This window comes from Ochotona princeps, chromosome 17 (genome assembly GCF_030435755.1).
Source record: "Ochotona princeps isolate mOchPri1 chromosome 17, mOchPri1.hap1, whole genome shotgun sequence".
Lineage (NCBI taxonomy): Eukaryota > Metazoa > Chordata > Mammalia > Lagomorpha > Ochotonidae > Ochotona > Ochotona princeps.
In genome coordinates this window covers 34,708,610-34,729,718 of record NC_080848.1, presented here as the reverse complement: position 1 = coordinate 34,729,718, position 21,109 = coordinate 34,708,610, and the positions used below count along the sequence as shown (strand labels likewise).

Below are 21,109 nucleotides of genomic sequence, written 5' to 3'. Positions count from 1 at the left end.
GTGTGTGTGTTAGAGATTGCTATAGAATCCAGCAACTAAAGGCATAAGACCATCACATTACAATAGGAACCTTTTTTAAACACTGAATTTTTTATAAGCTACATATTTTTGGAAAGTGCTGCAATTTGATTATAGATTAGATACTGAACATGCAAAGGAAGTGTTTTTCCTTGGAATATTAATTGTATTGAAGTGAAGTCCTTAATTTTAAGATATTGAAGTGTATGTATAGGCTAAGTGGTTTTATGTTTACAACTTAGTTTGAGGTGATTTAACCAAAACAAAATTATTCATAGTAGACAACACCTATTTTGGTCAGTCTGCATGAAGGCAGGTGTAATCACCCACCAAGAAATTTATTTGGATATTAGAGGGATTACTAATAGTCATTTGTGACAACACTGTATGTGACAAATTTCTTAGAACTTAAGGTAAAATGGGAATTCCCAGGAAAGGAAAGACGGCTCAATTGATGACTAATGGAGCCAGCATGGGTAGGGGGAATAATGAAGCTGTGTGGGAGGATGGAATAATTTTGATTATGGGGTGAAAGAGAACTGTGTTTCTTACTAGACTATCTATAGATAAATGCTACACATTTGAAGAAATGTTAATCATGGGAAGTAGGTGACAGATATGCAGGTATTTATTTTTGTCTTTGTGGTCTTCTGTAATATTAGAAATTTCTCATAAGAAATGTTTGCAGGTATAATTAAGATGTTTTTAGAATTATGTTATTTGTATTTTAGCAACCAAAGGACACAATGAGATTAGATGAAACGATGCTGGTTAAACAGTTGCTGCCAGAAATCTGCCATTTTCTTCATACCTGTCGTGAAGGAAACCAGCATGCAGCTGAACTTCGGAATTCTGCCTCTGGAGTTTTATTTTCTCTCAGCTGCAACAACTTCAATGCAGTCTTTAGTCGAATTTCAACCAGGTTAGTGTACAAATCTACATAATTGCAAAGTAGCATGCTACAGAAAGTAGACTGTGCTAAATGTGTGTTCAACTCTAATTTATTGAGTATTTTCAGCATATGCTATTATGCTGTTTTATCCTAATAACTGAGAGGTAGGTGATATTTGTTTCCATTTACAGGCAAGCAAACTGATACCCCAAAGAGTTCAGATGATACCCCTAATAAAGGAGAACCCAAAATTTCAAATTTCTAAGTCAGTCTGACTTTAGAATCTATTAATTCATTGTACCAGTTGTATCTCGTACTTCTGTTTGAGCCTTATTTTAATGAAATCCTTTGTGTACTATACACTTCTGTGCTTTGAAAGTTTATCCTCGGGCAGACATTTGGTGCAATGGTCTCTTGGGATACTTGCAACCCTTGGCTGTTCCAGTCTCAGTTCTAGTCCTGATTCCTAACTCCCTGCTAATCTACACCTCAGGTTGCAGCAGGTACTGGCTCAAGTTCTTGGGTCCCTGTCATGCATATGAAAGTCCTGGATTGAGTTCCAGTTACCTGGCTTTGGCTTGGCCTAGCTTTCGTTATTGCTGGCATTGGGGGCATTAGCCATGAATGGAAGATCTCTCTCCCTGTACTTTGCAATGAAAATTAAATAGTTAAATCGATTTTAAGGAACAATCATAAATATAATTTTTTTGGTTAATGATTCAAAATAATTTTTGTGAGCATTATACAGGTAGAGCATAAATGGTGCTATGTGGGGTGGAATCCTAACTCTAGCAAAGAACTTGGGAACTTGGTTTCAAATGATTTGCTTTATCCTACAAATAAAGGAGTTCTTAAAGGAGTTAAAGGAATTCTTAATTATTGACAAGAGGTAAGTATAACAGAAATCCTATAATGATTAGTAAATTGAAAATTGATATAGAGTATAGAAAAGTAGTCTTCTGTTTATTGGTGCCTACTTTTTTATTGTTAGTGTATACTGTGAACAGTGAACTTGTACTGATCAGATTCACTGATTTCTTTGGTGAATGAGAACCATGCACTATAACTTGAGAATTTGTGTTATGATGTTTTGGGGAATCGTCTAATCAAATTCTGTTATATTTTTAAAAAAATTATATTTCTATAATTTTGATGGTATTTTTAGCTTTAATAGAATTCTTGATCCAAGAAAAATCAAGTATTTATTTAATGATAGAAGATTGATAAATCTTCGGTAGCATTCATATGATATAACAGAGTTTTTATGAACTCTGAATAGTTAACATTTTATATTCTGAGTAATAGGTCACTGCAACCAGTAGAATAACAAACTCCTAGGGAAGAGAAAACTGAAAATTATTTTTAAAAGCAAACAAAAATACCAAAAACTTTCTCCTTTGAGGTGACTGGCAGATCAACATTATTGCTTGAAACAATCTCATGTTGAAGGTAGAAAACGGAAGAGTGCAATGTGTTTTAGCCTACTACCAAGTGAGTAGTTAATAAAACACAAGTACGTCACCTTCAAAACCCAGACATTTTCTTGTCACCAACATGAGAGCTTTATTTCCAGACTCCAGTTCACTGTTTGATACCAGAGTTGAGATTGTCTAGAATTTCACTAATTTTCAGGGGAGATTGCTCAAAAATGGAAGCTATACAATAATATGTGTCAGAAGATTAGCCTTTTAATTTAACTAATGGCAGAAATGGAAGCTGATCTTGTTAGAGGACCACTGACCTTGAAGATCATTATGATGGTTTAATTTAGGTGGAAGTGTCTATGACATTGCTGTCATAGGGTTGGTCCTTAAAAATATATGTGACTTAAATGATCATTCTTTTCTGAATGTTGAACACAGATCTCATATATAATAGATGAATTAATGCCAAGTGTTTTATGCTTAACTGTTCTTGTTCTCCTATTAGATTTTTCTTTTTATTTGTAAAAGGTGAATAAATTTCATGTGTTTCGTAATGCAGATTTAGGAGCAGAGTGATACTTTCCATCCCAGCCTTCCATTCTCTGTTTAAATCCTGCCTCCCCCTTCCTTAATTTTTTACTTATTTTTTGCAATGACATTCTTTCAATTTACTTTATAATCACAGGCTTAACCCTCCATTAGATAAAGAAGTCCACAAATGACAAAAAAGAATACTGTTCCTCAAGAATATGTAGACAGAGGTTGTAAACAATAATCTCAAAATGTCAGTTTAACTCATACAGACTCCATTTTTTTTCTCTGTATGTTAGTTACAGCATGTCTAGGACAACATTGTATTTGTCTTTTTAGAACTGGTTTATTTTACTAAGCATAATGGTTTCCAGTTGCATCCATTTTATTACAAAAGGCAGAGGTCATATTTTTCATGGCCACATAGTATCCCATAGTGTATATGGATCACATTGTCCTTATCCAATCATCAATTGATTCCATCTTAGCTGTTGTGAATTTGAACTGCTACAAAAATGGGAACACAGATGACTGTCATATACTGTTTTCCTTTCGTTTGGATAATTTCCCAGGAGTGAGATGGCTAGGTCATCGTATGGTAAATACAGATTTGCTTTTAGATAAAATTAGAATTAATTTATTTATGTTTTATTTGAGAAGCATAGAGAGAAATAGAGACTTTGAACCTGCTTGTTCGCTCCCCAGATCCCACAATAATTGGGATTGGGCCTGGCAGAAGCCAGGAGGTAAACACCCAATCCTAGTCTCAGTCAGGAACACTTTAGCCATCACCTACTGCTGTGGAGGGTGTGCATTAGCAAGAAGCTGGAACCCCAAGTGCATCTAGGACTCAAACCCTGGCATTCTGGTACAGTATGGGGGGGTAACCCAACTAGTATTTGAACCCCAGGACAAGGTATGTCCTGAAGATTTACTTTTCATGCATGTATTTCTATCCATTTCTTTAGGGAAAGATGGGCCATAGGTCATACAAAGCTTTATTATGCTACTGAAGCATACCATAGTAATCTTGGATGGAGATGATCAGCTGGTTTCTCCACAGAATTACTGTGCAACTGTACTAGATGTAGTTGCCCTTCTGAATATCTAGTTTGACCTACCACCAGAAACAGAAGACTCGGTGATTTCTTTTTTTTTAAATTTTATTTATTAAATTTATTCATTAATTACATTGTGTTGTAATTTCATAGGAACTGGGATTCTCCCCACACTTGGTGATTTCAAAGTCATTTAGTTCTTTACAAACCTGTCTCTTTTTTTAAAAAAAAAGAATTATTTTGTTTTTATTGCAAAGATCAGATTTGCAGAGACAATAGACAGAAAGATCTTCCATCCACTGGTTCACTTCCCAAATGACTACAGTGGTTGGAGCTGAACTAATCCGAAGCCAAGAGCTTCTTCTGGTTCTCCCAAATGGGTGCAGGGTCCCAAGGCTTGAGGCCATTCTCCACTGCTCTCCCAGGCCACAAGCAGGGAGCTGAATGGGAACTGGAACAGCTGGGACACGAACCAGTGCCCATATGGGATCCTGGCATCTGCAAGGGGAAAATTAGCCAGTTGAACCATCACGCTGGGCCCATAAATCTGCCTTTAAAACGTAGTTTCTTATTCTTTTAAAAACAGTTTTGGATTCCACTTATAGTTCTAATAATTGAAAATATACTTATATTCTTTTAAATGCTGTATATATTATATAGAACTTGCTTTTTTTAAAAGATTTTTAAAAATTTATTTGAGAAAGGCAGAGTTACAGAGAAGGAGAGAGGAAGGGACGAGATCTTCCATCTATTGGTTCACTCCCCACAACGCTGCAATGGCTGGGTCTGGGTCAGGCTGAAGCTGAGAGCCAGGAACTTGTGAGTTTCTGATGTGGGTTCAGGGGCCCAAGGACTTCAGCTATCTCTGCTGCTTTTAAAGAGATTAGAAGTAGGATAGCTGGAACATGAACTGGTGCCCATATGGGATACCAGCATCGCAGGCAGCGGCCTACCCTTCTGCTCTACAGCCACAATACTGGCTCACACAATTCACTGCTGTTCATAGTGAATTGTTTCTGTTTTGTAATCTTTGTTTGCAGCAAATCTGCCTTCAGGTGATCTGTATTTTTGGTGGGGATCTCCTGGTGCCCTGGGCTGGGGAGTGTTCAGTGATAACTTTACAAGGTGCTCAGCTCTGAACTTTTTTTTTTTTTAATTTCTCAGTACCAGACAGTATGAATAGTATAAATATGGACCCTACAACCTTCTAAGGTAATAGCTTTAAGTTACTTTCTGTCCCCTACTCAAAGCTTAGGCAAAATACATGGATTTCTTAGTACTGGTTGATTTTTTTTTCTTTCTTCTTACAGGAGAATATTTTAAAAATTGTTCAGAAGTTTTTAGGGTATTTATGTTTTATGTAGGGATGCAGTTCTGATCACTGCATTTTTAACAGGAAGGTTTTTTCCAGTCCTGTGTGGATATTAAGCCCCAAACTGCTAGCTGAAGGAGATTAAAAGCCTCCTCTATCCTTGTTGCAGTGCCAGACCACATGCACTGGATTCTGGTTTTCAGTTTCCCCTTCATTTCTGGGCCTAGCTGGGTGGGTGGTGCTTCCCTGTATTTCTCCACATTTAAAATGTCTCTGTTCAGTCAACTTGATCTTGCTGGAGGTTTTGATGTTAGGTTTTTCATCTTTGTTTTTTGTTCAGACTATCCCTCATTTTATTTCTCCCATTCAGAAGTGACATGGAGGCACCACAGAATGTCCCTCCTTGTGTCATAACTGGGCTAGAGAAGGGATCAAACATTTCTTGCATTTGTTAGAAACCACAAGAGTCAGCTCTTTAGCAGTTAGTGTTGTGTTTCCCAAGGCTCTGTCGTCCATGTTCCTTGGTTCTTTGTAGCAGCTGTGGAGTGTTTAGTGTGTGGATGAGTGTTGAGGACCTTACCCTGGCTTCAACTGCCAGTCTTTTCTCACCTGCCTGAATGCTTTCGTTTAATGCTCAGAAAACTTAATGTTAGTTATAGGTGAATATAGGCTAAAGTGAGTGAAATGATAATTTGAATATGAAGAAATAGAATTGATTACATTTTCATCATCTGAAGGTTTAATCTTATAATAAGATAATTTTAAGCTGCACCAGAATAAAATTCAAGTTAGTGTGAATAAGACCAGAGTGTTTATGTTTTTTTATCAGTTCCTTCTTTTGCTGTATTTATAGAAATGCATTATTCCTTTGTCCTGTTTACCTTACTGTCATAACTATTAGTTGAAATAATGTTTGTTATTTGGTTGGACAATTTAATAGGCTAGTGATACCAGTTTTTGAAAACTAATATTTTTGGTTGTTAGTGAAAAATGGAAAGTTGCATTCTTTTTATAAAGAAGGCTAAAGTGAATATCTTTTTAGTGAAAAATTTTGTACATTTTTGTTATTTTTCTGCATTTCTGACATCTTGACATTCAATATAAAATGTTTTAATGGTTTATTTCTTTATTTGAAAGGCAGGGTTACAGAGAGAGAGAGAGAGGAGGAGATGGAGAGAGATGTTTTATCCCCTGGTTATCTCCCCAGATGGCCGTAATATCCAAGGTTGGACCAGATTTAATCCAGGAGCCTTCAGCTCTTTCCAGGTCTCCCATATGTGTGACAGAATCCCAGCATGTGTACTGTCCTTTGCTGCTTTCCCAAGCTCAGCGGCAAGGAATTGCTTTAAAGTGGTGCTCTTGAGACTGAAACAGGCACAAGTATAGGATACTGGTATGGCAGACAGCTGCCTAATCCACTGTGCCACAATGCTAGGCCCTAGAAAGCTTTTGATCCTTGTGAACTTGAAATCTCCTGTGGAGGAAGATCAAATAAAATATAAAGACATGCACAGACTGGGAAGTACAATGGAAATAAGGCCCACCAGTTTTTAATACAAAGTAAATGTGTCGTGTGAACGCACATAAGATAGTCATGTTTCTGAGATCTAATTGATATGAACAGAATAAAATTAAACTTTATTATATTTTTCATTTGAAATAGAAATTTTGAGATTTTTGTGGAAAACTTTAAAAATATATAATAGTTGAGAGAGAATAGTATTTCAGATCCCCGTTTATCTTGTTGTATTTTAGCCTTTTCAGCATGTGTTGATTCTTGATTTTTCTCTTCTCTCCCTTTTCAGTGCTTTTAAGCAAGACCCTGACATCAGATTTCACCTCCATGTAGTTCGGTGTTCTGTTGTCACATCAGTTCCTTGATGTCTATTACTAAGCTTGTTCTTCATTTTTTCCCCATCATTAAAAACAAATGCACTTTTCATTTGGTTTGTTCAAATTCAGATACCAAAAAAGAAAAAAGAAAATTCCATGCCTTGTGACTAGCTGGTGTTTCTATTCTCTTTTAATTTATATGATTTCTTCATTATCTGCTCCCTCCTATTATCTTGTCTTACTGTATATTTGTTGAACTGAGTTGTATTTTGTCTTGTAAAATTTGACTCATGCTATAAGTGACTAGAATTGTGACTGGATTTATTCTGGGTGGACAAGAGATGTTTGGTGTGGTTCCTCTTATGTCCCGTCAGAAAACAGGTGCTGTTATCCCAGTTTGAGTGTATGGTATGTTGTTGCTGTTGGGTTTTTTAGAGATAATGTTTTCATTGTGAAGTTTCCCATAAAACTTGTAGTTGTTTTTAGTAGCCACTGAAGAGCAGAGCCTGACTTTGTTGTTTTTTTGGGGATTACAAAGTAAGAAATTTGCTATTCTGTTGTTCATTCTTTAATCTTAAATAGTGAGCATTGTAAAGTATTTTTGCTTTATTCTTTGTTTATTCAGTTATTTTTATTTTTTTATATTTATTTATTTATTTTTTTTTTTTAATTTATTTTATTTTAATTACAAAGTCAGATATACTGAGAGGAAGAGAGATAGAGAGGAAGTAGAGCTGCCGGGATTAGAACCAGCGGCCATATGGGATCAAGGAGAGGACCTTAGCCACTAGGCCACGCTGCCAAGCCCCATTTTTTTATATTTATTTTTATAGGGAATACACGATGGATACTTTCTATGTTATATAGTTTTTAAAAATGTTTACTTTGACCCTCTTGAAGGGCAGCATGGGGGAAGGGAGAGATTGTTTGATCTGTTGACCTGCTATGCACTGGGTCAGCCCCCAGATTCCCACAACACCCGGGGCTGGGTCACACCAAAGTCAGAGGCCCAGGATTCCATCTGTGACTCCCAGCTATTTGGCAAGGATCTAAGAACTTGAGCCAATATCTACTGCCGCCCAGGATGCATTAATAGGAAGTTGGATGGCATGTGGAGGAGCCAGAACTTGAGCTGGAATTATGATGTATTGCATACATTACAAGTGATGGCTTAATTCACTAGTTTTGCCACAGTGTCCACCCCAGTTATTCATTTTCAGAATGAATTGATAGCAACAAGTACGAAAGTTTACCTGTGATTTTTCTTCAATATTACTGTAAATTTGTGGATTGTTATTCATATGTGTTCTAGTTGTTTTTAAATTGTCCAATTTAAACAGTTTTGTGCTCTTATAAATGTATGTCTAGGTAATTTTTGACAACTCTGATAGTTGATAGTTGCCTTGTTTTTAAGCTTAAAGTGACTGAAGCCCATCTGTAAGTTTCCTGCCTCAATCCTAAAAAGAAGCTGTTTTCCGAAAGAGCCCTGTTAAAATAAAAATAGGGAATAGTGTTTAGATATCTTGCTCTTCAACATAGGGATTCTGTATTATCATTACTATTTTACCATATCTTTTAAATTATGTTCCTTTAGATCTATGTAAGAACGATTTCACTTTTGTTATGTATGTTTTTAATCTTATGAACTCATATTTAGGGGAGCACATCTGTTGAAATCAGAATTTTGAAATGTTCTAATACTTGAACTGATAACTATTTGGTTGTAACTTTTCAGGTTACAAGAATTGACTGTTTGTTCAGAAGACAATGTTGATGTTCATGACATAGAATTGTTACAGTATATTAATGTGGATTGTGCAAAACTAAAACGACTCCTGAAGGGTAAGTTTAAATGAGTGATGTATTTGGAATTAATCAGTCTTGGTCACAAGCTAGTATTTATTATAAATGTTGTAATTGTGTTGAACTAATATTTATATGTTTTTTTTAAAGATTTATTTATTTTATTACAAAGTCAGATATACAGAGAGGAGGAGAGACAGAGAGGAAGATCTTCCGTCCAATGATTCACTCCCCAAGTGAGCCGCAACGGGCTGGTGCTGCGCCAATCCGATGCCAGGAACCTGGAACCTCTTCCAAGTCTCCCACGCGGGTGCAGGGTCCCAATGCATTGGGCCGTCCTCGACCGCTTTCCCAGGCCACAAGCAGGGAGCTGGATGGGAAGTGGAGCTGCCGGGATTAGAACCGGGGTCCATATGGGATCCCGGGGTGTTCAAGGCGAGGACTTTAGCCGCTAGGCCACGCCGCCGGGCCCCATATGTTTTTTTGAGAGGCAGAGTGACAGGGAATGGGAGAATGAGGAATCAGGGGAGAGTGAGAAAGAGAGAGATCTTCGTCTGTTGATTCACTGCCCAAATGGCTGCAAGGCTAGGGCTGGACAGGCCAAAACCAGGTTTATTGGATGGTAACTAATGTGAACACAAAACCTGGTAGCGTATACTTCATTTTACTTTGCACCTTGTTTAGGGAATTGTCAATAATGTGAAAGAAGGAAATTGAGTTATATTAACTTTAGCTATTGTTATGCCAGAATATGAACACGTTTATACGCAGTTTATGCTGAAGTCTGCAAGATTTAACTAACGTGAAACTGTGCAGTTAAAAGGAACTGAATAGTAAAATTTCGAGATGTCCTTTCTGAAGTAAATTTAAAGTGTAATTGGGCTTTAGTGATTTCTCATAATAACTGTGTGACATTGTGGCAATAAATCCAGTCTAATTTTCTTGAGTAGGTCTTTGTTTAAAACAATAGCTTGTAGAAATGTTCAATCCATGGTAAGGAATTGAGGTGACTTTTTTTGCCCAACCAAATAAGAAATATGGAGAAATGATTGGCTTTCTTTCCTTCTTCCACTGTCTCCTCCTCTGCTGCCGCTTCCTCTTCCTCTTCCTCTTCCTCCTTTCTTAATGTGGAAGGCAAAGAGAAAAACAGGGTTCTCAACCCAAGGCTTCCCAGATGCCTACAATGACTAAGGCCAACACAGGCCAAAGCCAGGAGCTAGAAATCCAGTTTAGGTCCCCTGTGCTTGAGCTGTCACCTGCTGCCCCCGTGCACTTCAGCAGAAATTCCGAATGGAATAGACACTCAGCAGTGAGAATCTGGACCTCTGTGCCAAATGCCTACCTGGAAGCTTTCCCCTGCCCAGAGTCCAGCTTCCTGATGAACATAAATTTAGAGTGTATGCTGATAAACAGCAAGTCAATACTAAGTAGGCCAGCTGATAGACACCCTGTCCCCGAAAATTAGCCCAGTGGGTAGACCTCTGTGGTCCACATTGGAGTGCCTGGGTTTGAGTCCCAGCTCTGGTTCCTGACTCCCACTTCCCAATAATACAGATCCTGGGAGGCAGCAGTGCTGCCTCAAGCAGTTGGGTTTCTCCCATCAGGGTGGAGGCCTGGATTGTGTTCTTGGCTCCCAGCTTCAACTCTGGTCCAGTCCCGGGCAAACACTGGAGAAGTGAAAACCTGGTGGAGAATTTCTTTATCTCGGTCTCTGCCTCTCTTGCTCTGTGCCTCTCAAATAATAAATAGTAAAATAAACAGGTCAGCAAAAATAGCTTTAGGTTACATTGGTAAAAGGAATGATAATTTCCTGTCATGAGTAATACAAGTAATAAGTTTTAAGTTTAGTTCAACAGTCATCTGTTTAGAAACTGTTTGCCGAGAAGCAGGAAACCATGTATGTGCTGGGATTCCAAAGATGAATAAATTATTATATCTGATCCTAAGGAACTCAGCACAGTTTATGGGAATCATGTATGAAAATTATTTGTCAGACAATATGGTCAAATGCCTAGGATGAACATAAAGTGAGAGGAAGCATGCATGTATTTGGAGGTTGGGAGATGTTAACTGAAAAAGAATATAAAGATTGTAGGAAGGTCAGAAGAATGAAAGCATAGTAACAGTCATTGCATTTTGAATTCATGTCAGGTATCATGCTGCAATTTGTAAAATAACTGTGATGAAAAATTTTAGTATTATTATTTCTTGTATGTAGATGAGGAAACAGACGTAAGTAGCATTTCCTAGTTCTCAGAGCTAGTAACGATTCAGTTCTTATCTGTCCATGTCTAACTTCACTGTTATGCTTAAGAATTATGTGGTTTTGGGCCTGGCGGCGTGGCCTAGCGGCTAAAGTCCTCGCCTTGAAAGCCCTGAGATCCCATATGGGCACCGGTTCTCATCCCGGCAGCTCCACTTCCCATCCAGCTCCCTGCTTGTGGCCTGGGAAAGCAGTCGAGGACGGCCCAAAGCTTTGGGACCCTGCACCCGCGTGGGAGACCCGGAAGAGGTTCCAGGTCCCGGCATCGGATTGGCGCAGTACCGGCCCGTTGTGGCTCACTTGGGGAGTGAATCATCGGACGGAAGATCTTCCTCTCTGTCTCTCCTCCTCTCTGTATATCCGACTTTCCAATAATAATAAAAAATCTTTAAAAAAAAAGAATTATGTGGTTTTATTTTAGCAACCATGGGAAGTGATGAAAGGGTGTTTATATGTGGATTATCTTGAGCAGTGTTTTATTTTAGATACATGACCTTCCTTGAAGTTTGCAGAATGGCTTGGTAGAAGGTGAATGAACTTCTGGAACTTAGTTGTGTAGTAGTGATAGTAATGAGAGAATAGTAATGAGGGTAGTTGACACCCATTTGATAGGAAGAATACGTCATAAGCAACGTAAATATGTGATTACAGAGGTATCACCAGATAATGCAGAGCAAGCTGATTGAAGCAGGAAAGGGAAGGTGGGGTTGGTGGTGCAGAATGACGTTGTCAGGAAAATGAATTCAGTTTTAGATCTTCTGAGATGGAGATACAAGTGAATTGTCTAGTTGCCTAATCAGAAACTTGTAGAACAGAGGAGCTGGCATTCTGGTATAGTTGATAAAGCCACTGCCTACAGCATCGGTGTCTCGTATGGGTGCTGGTTTGAGTCCTGGTTGCTTCACTTCCAATCCACTTCCCTTCTGTTGGTCTGGGATAGCAGTGGAACATGGCCAAAGTGCTTGGGTCCCTGCCACCCACATGAGAGACTTGGGTCAGGCTCCTGGTGCTTAGGTTCGGTCTGGTCCAGTGCTGGCTATTGTGGCCATCTGGGGAGTGAATCAGTAGATTACAAATCTCTCTCTCTGTCACTTTTGGGGTAGATGCTGTGGCATAGTGAGTAAAGCTGCTGCCTGTAGCTCTGGCATTGCATATGGGCCTTGGTTTAAGTCGTGTCTGCTCCACTTCCTTTGCAGTCATTTGGAGAGAGAACTAACAGATGAAAGATCTCTGTCTTTCCTTCTCTCTCTCTCTCTAATTCTAGCTTTCAAGTAAGTAAATTAATTAAAAGTGCTAAAAAAGGAAACTTACATAACTAATAGTAAGGTATATGCATTGGAATTGTGTGACTAAAATACTGTATTTAATGCATGTCATAAAGATAGAGATGAATTAAAGAAGGCAAAAAGACTTAAGAGCACTCTGAAACATAATGCTGTTGTTTGGAAATTAAAGAAGAATGTTTATTGGAAAGGCAGGTCAGGTTTATGGGGAGAAGAGAGAGAGCGAGAAAGATCTTCTTGCTCTAGTTCACTCCCCAAATGGTTACAACAGCCAGAGCTGAATTGTTCCAAAGCCAGGAGCCAGGAGCTTCTTCTGGGTCTCTCATGCAGGTGCAGAGTCCCAACATTTTGGACCATTTTCCACTGCTGTTTGAGACCACAAGCAGGGAGCTGGATGGTGTCTATATGGGATCGTGTTGCTTACAAGGCAAAGATTCAACCATTGAGTCATTGCACCAGGCCCCAAAAAACATATTTTTTAATTGATATGAAAAGCAAAAGGTTATTTGGGAAGTCCAAAAAAGGAAAAATCTCATTTAGTATATTCTTCAGATAATTTAACTTTGGTTATTGGAAGGGTCATCTGTATCTTAAAAAGATACAAGTGTAATAAAAGCCTGTATCCTTTTGTTGAAAGTCCATAGTAAGAATTCTTTGTCAAGGAACTATTACAGATAAAATAGTTTACAGGGGAATCATGTTTTATAGGTAAAACTCTCTACCTAGGCATTGACATTTAATTTATAAAGAATAAATCAGAATTCCAAATGTATTTGTATGAACATATATTTAATCTTGCATTAAATATACAATCTGTTTTAAGCAGTCAAATTAACAAGGTGGTAGTGACATTTGGTCTCACACTGAAGATAAAATACTGCCTGAAGACGCTTTTAAAATACAAGGACCTTAAAAATACTGGTGTCTTTGACCTTGCCCTAGCATGATGGCTTAGTGGCTGAGTCCTCTTAGTCCTCTTCTTGTAACTGCTGGGATCCCATATGGGCACCAGTTTGTGTCCTGGGGGCTCCACTCTCTTTCAGGATCCCTGCTTGTGGCTGGGAGGGCAGTGGAAGATGGCTCAATGCTTTGGGACCATGCACTCAGATGGGAAACTTGGAGGAAGTGAGGAAACTGCTGGCTCCTGGCTTTGGATCAACTCAGCAGTGGTCATTGGCCATTGGGGAGTGAACCAGTAGATGGAGGATCTTTCTGTAAAGCTGATTTTCCTGTAACAAATAAATACATCTTTTTTAAAAAAGAAGTTTTTAATGTTCTTTTTAATGATAAAATGCCCAAATTTTGCAATAGTAGCTAGCATTTGCAATAGTGAAATAATGGTGAAAATGGAGAACATTAAGCAAGCAGTGACTTAACACAGTGACTTGAATGTACTGAGACAGCAGAGCCTACTCTGAACAGCTCCTCAGTCTAGCTCTCACATGCAGTTCGCTCATCTGCAATATTCTAAAAGCCTTAGGATTTTGAAAATAATAATATATTGAAAATAGCAGGTATGATACGGTTGTTCAAGTAGTAGTTACGTCTGTGATACAGAACCATCACACTTAAGCCTGAAGACTCCTAATGCTAGAGGAAAAAAAAATGGGAATATTATATAAACAGAGAAAAACAGATCAGATGTATTTTTCTATTTGAGCATACTTCAGAAAGTTCTTGAATAAAAAAACAGCTAAAGGGAAATTTATTTTGATGCAAAAATTTTTTTAAATTCATGTTTACTTTTTCATAATACGTATTTTTCATGAACTTTTTCAAATAGAATCATGTATGCATAGGAAAAGAATAGAAACAAATGTTAACAGGCTGTCAAATGTGATGGTCTCTGAATGATAAAATCATGGATAATATTTTAAATTTTTTAGTCTGTCGTGTATTTTGAGTTTTCTGCATGATCATGTGTTTTATCCCTTTTAAAAACACAAGTTATTAAAACAGAAGAAAAATATAAAATTTTTGAAATTTAAGATATTTGCTTTTTCTTGAGTTTTATCTACAGTGGACATAACTAGTGAACCTGGAGTTTGTAAATTGTCATTACCCTGACATTGCTTACAAATACTCAAACAAAAGTACTATATAATAGGAAAATTATTTTTGTTAATAACTCTATACTGTACTCACAATTGTATTAATTAATGAAGAGTTAACTAAAATCAATCTTTTTCCCCTCCCCAGAAACAGCATTTAAATTTAAAGCTCTAAAGAAAGTTGCACAATTAGCAGTTATAAATAGTTTGGAAAAGGTAAGCTACAACTGTTTGGCATTAAAATTTCATTTGTAGTTATAAATGTAATTGTCGTTAGTATTTTTTTATCAAAAAGTCATGACTTGAATGATTGTTTTGCTTTAATTTAGAGAAAAATGCATTGTAATATGCTTATGAAGGAAGCAAAGTTTGTGACATTTTATTTACTTACAGTAAGAAAAGGATCATTGCCTTCATGTAAAGGTATATATTTGGTTATTTGTAGGCATTTTGGAATTGGGTAGAAAATTATCCAGATGAATTTACAAAGCTGTACCAGATTCCACAGACTGACATGGCTGGTAAGGATATATTTTTTTCAATGTATGTGTGTATTTTAGAATCTTAATTTTGAGGTGATAACTGAGCACTTTTTCTAAGTGTTTTTGTTGCAAAATTTATTTTCAATTTAGAGATCCATGTGTATTTTTTCCATAGTTTATATTTTCCATGAACTTTTTGTGCAATAGGAAGTACTGTTTTTCTCTCATCTTTCTAAATTACCTCCAACCATTTTCCTTCCTTGAGCAAATAGATCAGTGGAAATAAAGCTATAACCTTTAAGAGTTGTGATTGGGTGTTTCATGGGTGTAAGTTGTTTAGAAGCACTTACTGTATTTTCAGGTTTTATTTTACATTTGGGAGATGTGTGTAAATAAGGAATACGCTTAGCAATGAAGCAACAATTCTTAGGATACAGTTCCATGGCAGAGCAGAGACTCCTGGAGAACTTTGGTAATGGTTTTTGAGCAGTTGTCCAGTCTTGGTTGGCTAGGTGCCTTTTACTTCATGAAAGGCCCTGCACATTAAGACTAAATACAGGCCAGTCTTGCTGCATGTGTACTTTACCAGGAGGGATGAAGATAGTTCTTACGACACATAGACAGTTGTCCGCTTTCCCAAGTGAACTGATATAGTTGCTCAAGTCTGCCAAGTTTGTTTTTTATAAATATGGCCTTTGGATAGTGCTGGTTTTTAATCCCATAAATTTCCTTCTCATCTAATAATGTCATTTAATATTTATATTTTTTATGTAGAGTGTGCAGAAAAGCTGTTTGACTTGGTGGATGGTTTTGCTGAAAGCACCAAACGTAAAGCTGCAGTGTGGCCATTACAAATCATTCTTCTTATTTTGTGTCCAGAAATAATTCAGGATATATCCAAGGATGTGGTTGATGAAAACAACATGAATAAGGTCAGAAGGGCAAAATATTTCCAGTATGTCCAGATGTGAAGCAGTTTGTTTTACCAAGATGTGTATTTTTGGTTTATCATTCTTAAAGTAAACTATTTGTTATCTTTTTAGACAGCTTTGTTTGCTGAATGTAGCATAGACATACATTTTGTTTGGAAGAGGGATAAATAACATGAATTGGCAATCAAAGAGAAGACTTAAATGACATTTCAGTTAGTGCTTGAACATAGTTTCTTGAGTCTAAGTATTCACTGCAAAGGTTGCCCTGCTAGATTTGATTATTCTGTAGGATGTGATTAGATGAGTGTTCATTTGGTGCAATAAAAATTCTCTAGTAACTCAACCTGGGTATTTTGGAGCAGTTTTCTCCAGATTTTATCAGGAAGGTAGGCTACCACATATACCCTCTAAACTAAATTGGCACTTAGCTATGTTCTTCCTCCTCCTAAATTGTAATTATTCAGTTTATTGAGATACAACTCGCATGCCGTAAAATTCACTCCCACTTTTTTTTAAAGTACAAGATTTATTTATTTTTATTTGAAAGACAGATTTTCCATCAGCTAGTTCACTGCACCCTCCTCCAAATGGCTGTCATGGCTGGAGCTGGGCCAGATAAAGGACACAGGAGCTTGTTCCTGGTTTCCCACATGGGTGCATAGGCTCAGGCACTTGGGATATATTCTGTTGCTTTCTCAAGCACATTAACAGGACATTGTATAAGAAGTGGAGCCATTGGTACTCAACTGATGCTCATATGAGATGCTGGCACCGCAGGCTTTATCTGCTATGCCAGATTGCACGTCCCAATTCACCATTTTAAAATATAGAATTAAGTGATTTTGTGTCTTTGTATTCATAAAGTTGTGCAGTCATAACCACTGTCAGATATCAGAACATTTGCATCTTCTGAAAAGAAACCAAGTGACTCAACAATTGAGGCTGCCCAGCCAGAAGCCAGGAGCCTGACCTTTGTTTGGGTTTCCCACGTGGGTGGCAGGAACCCAAGCACCTGGCCATCTTTGCTGCTTTCCCAAGAAGCTGTGAAGGCTCCAGTGATTTCATACATTGCTTTTAACATTTGGCAATGTTCTGTTATACATGAGCCTCAATTACTTGGTCATTTTACCATGAGTGGAAAAAGTTACAACATTTTTACTCTTTCAATGTATCATATGTGTTAGTGATTTTTATGTGTACCTTGTTTTAACGACTTTTAAATTATTTTTGCTTTTTATTTATTTGAAGGGCAGAGTAACACAAAGAAGCTATTACTCATTTGCTCATATCCCACATACTTAGAACAGCTTACCCCTCTTGTTAAATCATTGTTAATTCTTCAAATAAAAAAAGCAAAGTGGGGTTTCTTTGGCTAGGGCATTTATATTTAAATTTTTAATAGTTACTCCTAGGTTTACAGTTCCCAGCATTGGTTGTAGGTTATATTTTTATCAGATCGAAATTAGGTTATCTGTTTTGTTGTACATGCATCAGATTGCTTGTTTTCAGTCTTGCTAGTTTTTTGTCACAGTACTAAGGTGAAACAGTATATCAGTTCCTGTTATATCCTCTCTGAAAGCATGAGGGATATGTTAATTAGCTTGTTTATGGCAATCATTTTACCATGTATATCAAAACATGTTGTATACATACGTGTGTCAGTCTTTGTTGTGTATTTCATGTTTATCTGTCAATGATACCTCAATAAAATTGGAAAAAAGATCATTGTAAAAGTAAACTTCAGAAAGTTTTAAAACATGAGAAAATTGCTCTGAATATCTCTAGAGCATAATTTGGAGGAAGTACCCAGCTCCTGCGATTTCATGGGAAGTATGGTTATAAAGCAGATTTATGAATAGCAGTCTTTTCTGTTGTTCAAAGGAAAGTTAGTGGTTAATAATGATCTGGCCCGACACAATGGCTGAATGGCTAAATGCTCACCTTGTTAAGAGCCAGTATCTCATATGGGAACTAGTTCATGTCTCGCCTACTCCATTTCCCATCTAGCTCCCTGCTTATGGACTGGGAAAGCAGTAGAGGATGACCCAAAGCCTTGGGATCCTGCACCCGTGTGGAAGACCCAAAAGAAAACAAATCCAAAAGTGTAGTCTTTTTCAGAATGTTTTCTTTTGTAAGATCTGTAGTTTTAGCTGTTAAATTTAGATATTTGATCCCTTTTCAGTTAATTTTATACATGACACAAAGGAAGGACCCAACATCATGATTTTACATTGACATGTTCAATTTTTCCAGTACCATTTGTTTTGGTTTGTTTCTTTTTTTTTTATTAAATTTATTCATTAATTACATTGTGTTGTAATTACATAGAATCTGGGATTCTCCCCCCCACTCTCCCCCCATTGTGGATTCCTCCACCTTGTTGCATAACCATAGTTCAAGTTCAGTTGAAATTCCCTCTTTGCAAGTATATGCCAAGCATAGAGTCCAACATCTTATAGTCCAGTCAAGTCCAACTACTTATTGGGTAGACCCTCTCTGGTCTGAGGGCAGAGACAGCAGGGTATCATCCCGGTCAAATAAAAGCACTAACATACCATCTGCAACAATTAACATCATTATGGAATTAATTGACATGGTGTTGAGCAGTCAACATGTTAAAAATAAATGCGATTTCTTTAACCACTTTCTGTGACCCCCCATTCACAGTTCAATTTTAGTTTATATACGACATATGACATAACATCCATAACATAACATGTTATGCTTAACATCATATCATCTTTTTTTTAAATTATTTATTATTTAACTTCATTAATTACATTATATTATGTGACACAGTTACATAGATACTTGGGTTCTCCCCACCCCTCCCCAAACCCTCCCACCATGGTGGATTCCTCCACCTTGTTGCATAACCACAGCTCAAGTTCAGTTGAGATTCCCCCATTGCAAGCGTATACCAAACATAGAGTCCAGCATCTTATTGTCCAGTCAAGTTCATTGGCTTCTTAGGTATACCCTCTCTGGTCTGAAGACAGAGCCAGCAGAGTATCATCCCAGTCAATTGAAAGCTCCAACATACCATCAGCAAAAATTTACATCATTATGGAATTAATTGACATAGTAATGAGTAACCAATATGTTAAAAGTAAATGTGAGTTCCCAACATCATATCCTCTTAAATTAAGGCAAACATGTGGTATCTAACCTTTTGGGATTGGTTCATTTCCCTTAGCATTATGGTTTCCAGTTTGGCCCATTTGGCCACAAAGAACTGCATTTTGTTTTTTTTAATAGCTGAGTAGTATTCCATGGAGTAGATGAACCATAGCTTTCTTATCCAATCCTCTGCTGATGGGCATTTTGGTTGTTTCCATGTTTTTGCAATTACTGATTGTGCTGCTATGAACATAGGAGTGCATGTTGGTTTCTCGTAAAACAAGTTTTTTGGATATATTCCTAGAAGTGCTATAGCTGGGTCATACGGTATGTCGATTTTGAGTTGTTTGAATATTCTCCATACTGATTTCTAGGTTTGTTTCTTTTAAAGTTTTTTTTTTTTTTTTTTGAAATTGACTTGAAAGACTGGGAGAGATGGAAAGAGAAACAAAATCTTTCATCCCCTACTATACAGCCAAATAGCTGCCTTGTCCAGGGCTGGGCCATGTTGAATCCTGGAGACAGCAACTGTATTCTGGACCATTGGTCTAGCAGCCCAAGAATTTGGACCATCTTCCACTGCTTTCCCAGGCACATAAGCAGAGAGCTTGATCTGAAATGGAGCAGTAGAGACTCAAACAGGAACTGTGATATAGGATGCTAGCATCACAGTTAGTGGACTAGCCTGCATACCACAATAATACCCCTTTACACACCTTCCCAGCACTCTTGTCAAAAATTGCTCTTTTGTGACAGTGTTTATTTGTAGGGCTTGCTTGTTGGGAGATTTTTCCTTACTTTCTCCTTATTTTGGTTATAGTTATATTCAGATTTCCTATTTCTTCATGAGTCATTTTAGGTAGATGGTGTGTTTCTAGGGATTTGTTAATTTTTTTCATATTAGTCGATTTTTTTGGGTATGGTTTTTCATGGTGTCTAAAAAGACTTAATTTTTTAAAGTCAGTAATACTGCCAACTTGTATTTATTATTTTAATAATTTGAGTGTTTTTTCTTTTTTAATTAGATTTTTATTTTATTTTATTTCAAAAATTAATTTATTATTCCATGATACAGTTCTATAGGCTCTGGGATTTTTCTTCCCCCATCTCCAAATCCCTGTCCCACCCACCAGTAATTTCATGCATGTCATTACAATAGTATAATCCTTCACAATCAGTCACAAGTCCATAATTCTGATGTTTAAATGTATTCTGACGTTGTATATATGGACATTGGCAAAGAGTCCAACATACTATTATCAAGATATATTCAATAGTTTTCATTACTTTAGACAGATTTTATAGTGAGAGAAGGAGATACACAGAGGTCTTTCATCCAACTACTTCACTCCCCAAATGGCCACAATGGCTGGAGCTGAGCTGATCCAGATCTTTCTGGGTTTCCTACCAAGGGTGCAGGGTCCCAGGAATGGAGCCATGCTCTGCTGCTTTCCCAGGTCATAAGTATGGAGCTGGATCAAAAGTGGAGCAGCTTACTCCATCATCCTGGCCCCCTATTTTCGTTTTCATTTCTGTCTTTTCTAGTTTCTTTTTAAACTAACTAGCTAGCTAGCTATCTAGCTAACTAAGTAACTAACTTCCTTTTTTAAGATGTATATTTTTTTTGGAAAGGCAGATCAGATTTATGGAGAAAAAGCAAGAACTTTTTGTGATCCTTTGATTAGTAAATGTGATACAATTTTTGTGCATTTGTAAATTTTGTAGTATTTTACCTGCTTTTGGTTTCTAGTTTTATTTTATTGTAATCAAAAATATATCATTCCAGTCTCTTTAAACATTTCAAGACCTCTTTTGTCATACAATGGATGATCCATTTTAGAGACTGTTCTATGTGCACTTGAAATGATAGTATATTCTGCTGGTATTGAGTTAGTTTAGTTTCTACATGTTGAGGTTGGGAATACATATGGGTGGAAATGTGAAATTTTTTATTTAGGAGAAAAGCCAAGGGAAGAAATTCGCTAGTGAGCTGTATAGAAGGGCTGAGATCCCAAGAATGGGTAAATTTTTTGAGGAACAGAAATTAGAATAACAGAACAGCCTTGGATATATTCTTATTTAGAAGACTAAAGGTTAAATATCAATA

General features: G+C 37.1%; 1 protein-coding gene across 4 annotated transcripts in view; it reads left to right on the top strand.

Annotated features, from left to right (window-relative positions):
* NF1 (neurofibromin 1) overlaps nucleotides 1–21,109 on the top strand; it is a 246,717-nt gene that overhangs the window by 51,098 nt on the left and 174,510 nt on the right. For all 4 annotated transcript variants that reach the window (XR_009246900.1, XM_058675552.1, XM_004593895.4 and 1 more), the window contains exons 4-8: nucleotides 750–940; nucleotides 8,804–8,910; nucleotides 14,617–14,684; nucleotides 14,914–14,989; nucleotides 15,725–15,882. Coding sequence is in view for 3 of the 4 variants with exons in the window: in XM_058675552.1 (XP_058531535.1) it covers nucleotides 750–940; nucleotides 8,804–8,910; nucleotides 14,617–14,684; nucleotides 14,914–14,989; nucleotides 15,725–15,882 (600 nt within the window). In the remaining variant the exon portion in view is untranslated. The remainder of the gene's footprint in view (nucleotides 1–749; nucleotides 941–8,803; nucleotides 8,911–14,616; nucleotides 14,685–14,913; nucleotides 14,990–15,724; nucleotides 15,883–21,109) is intronic.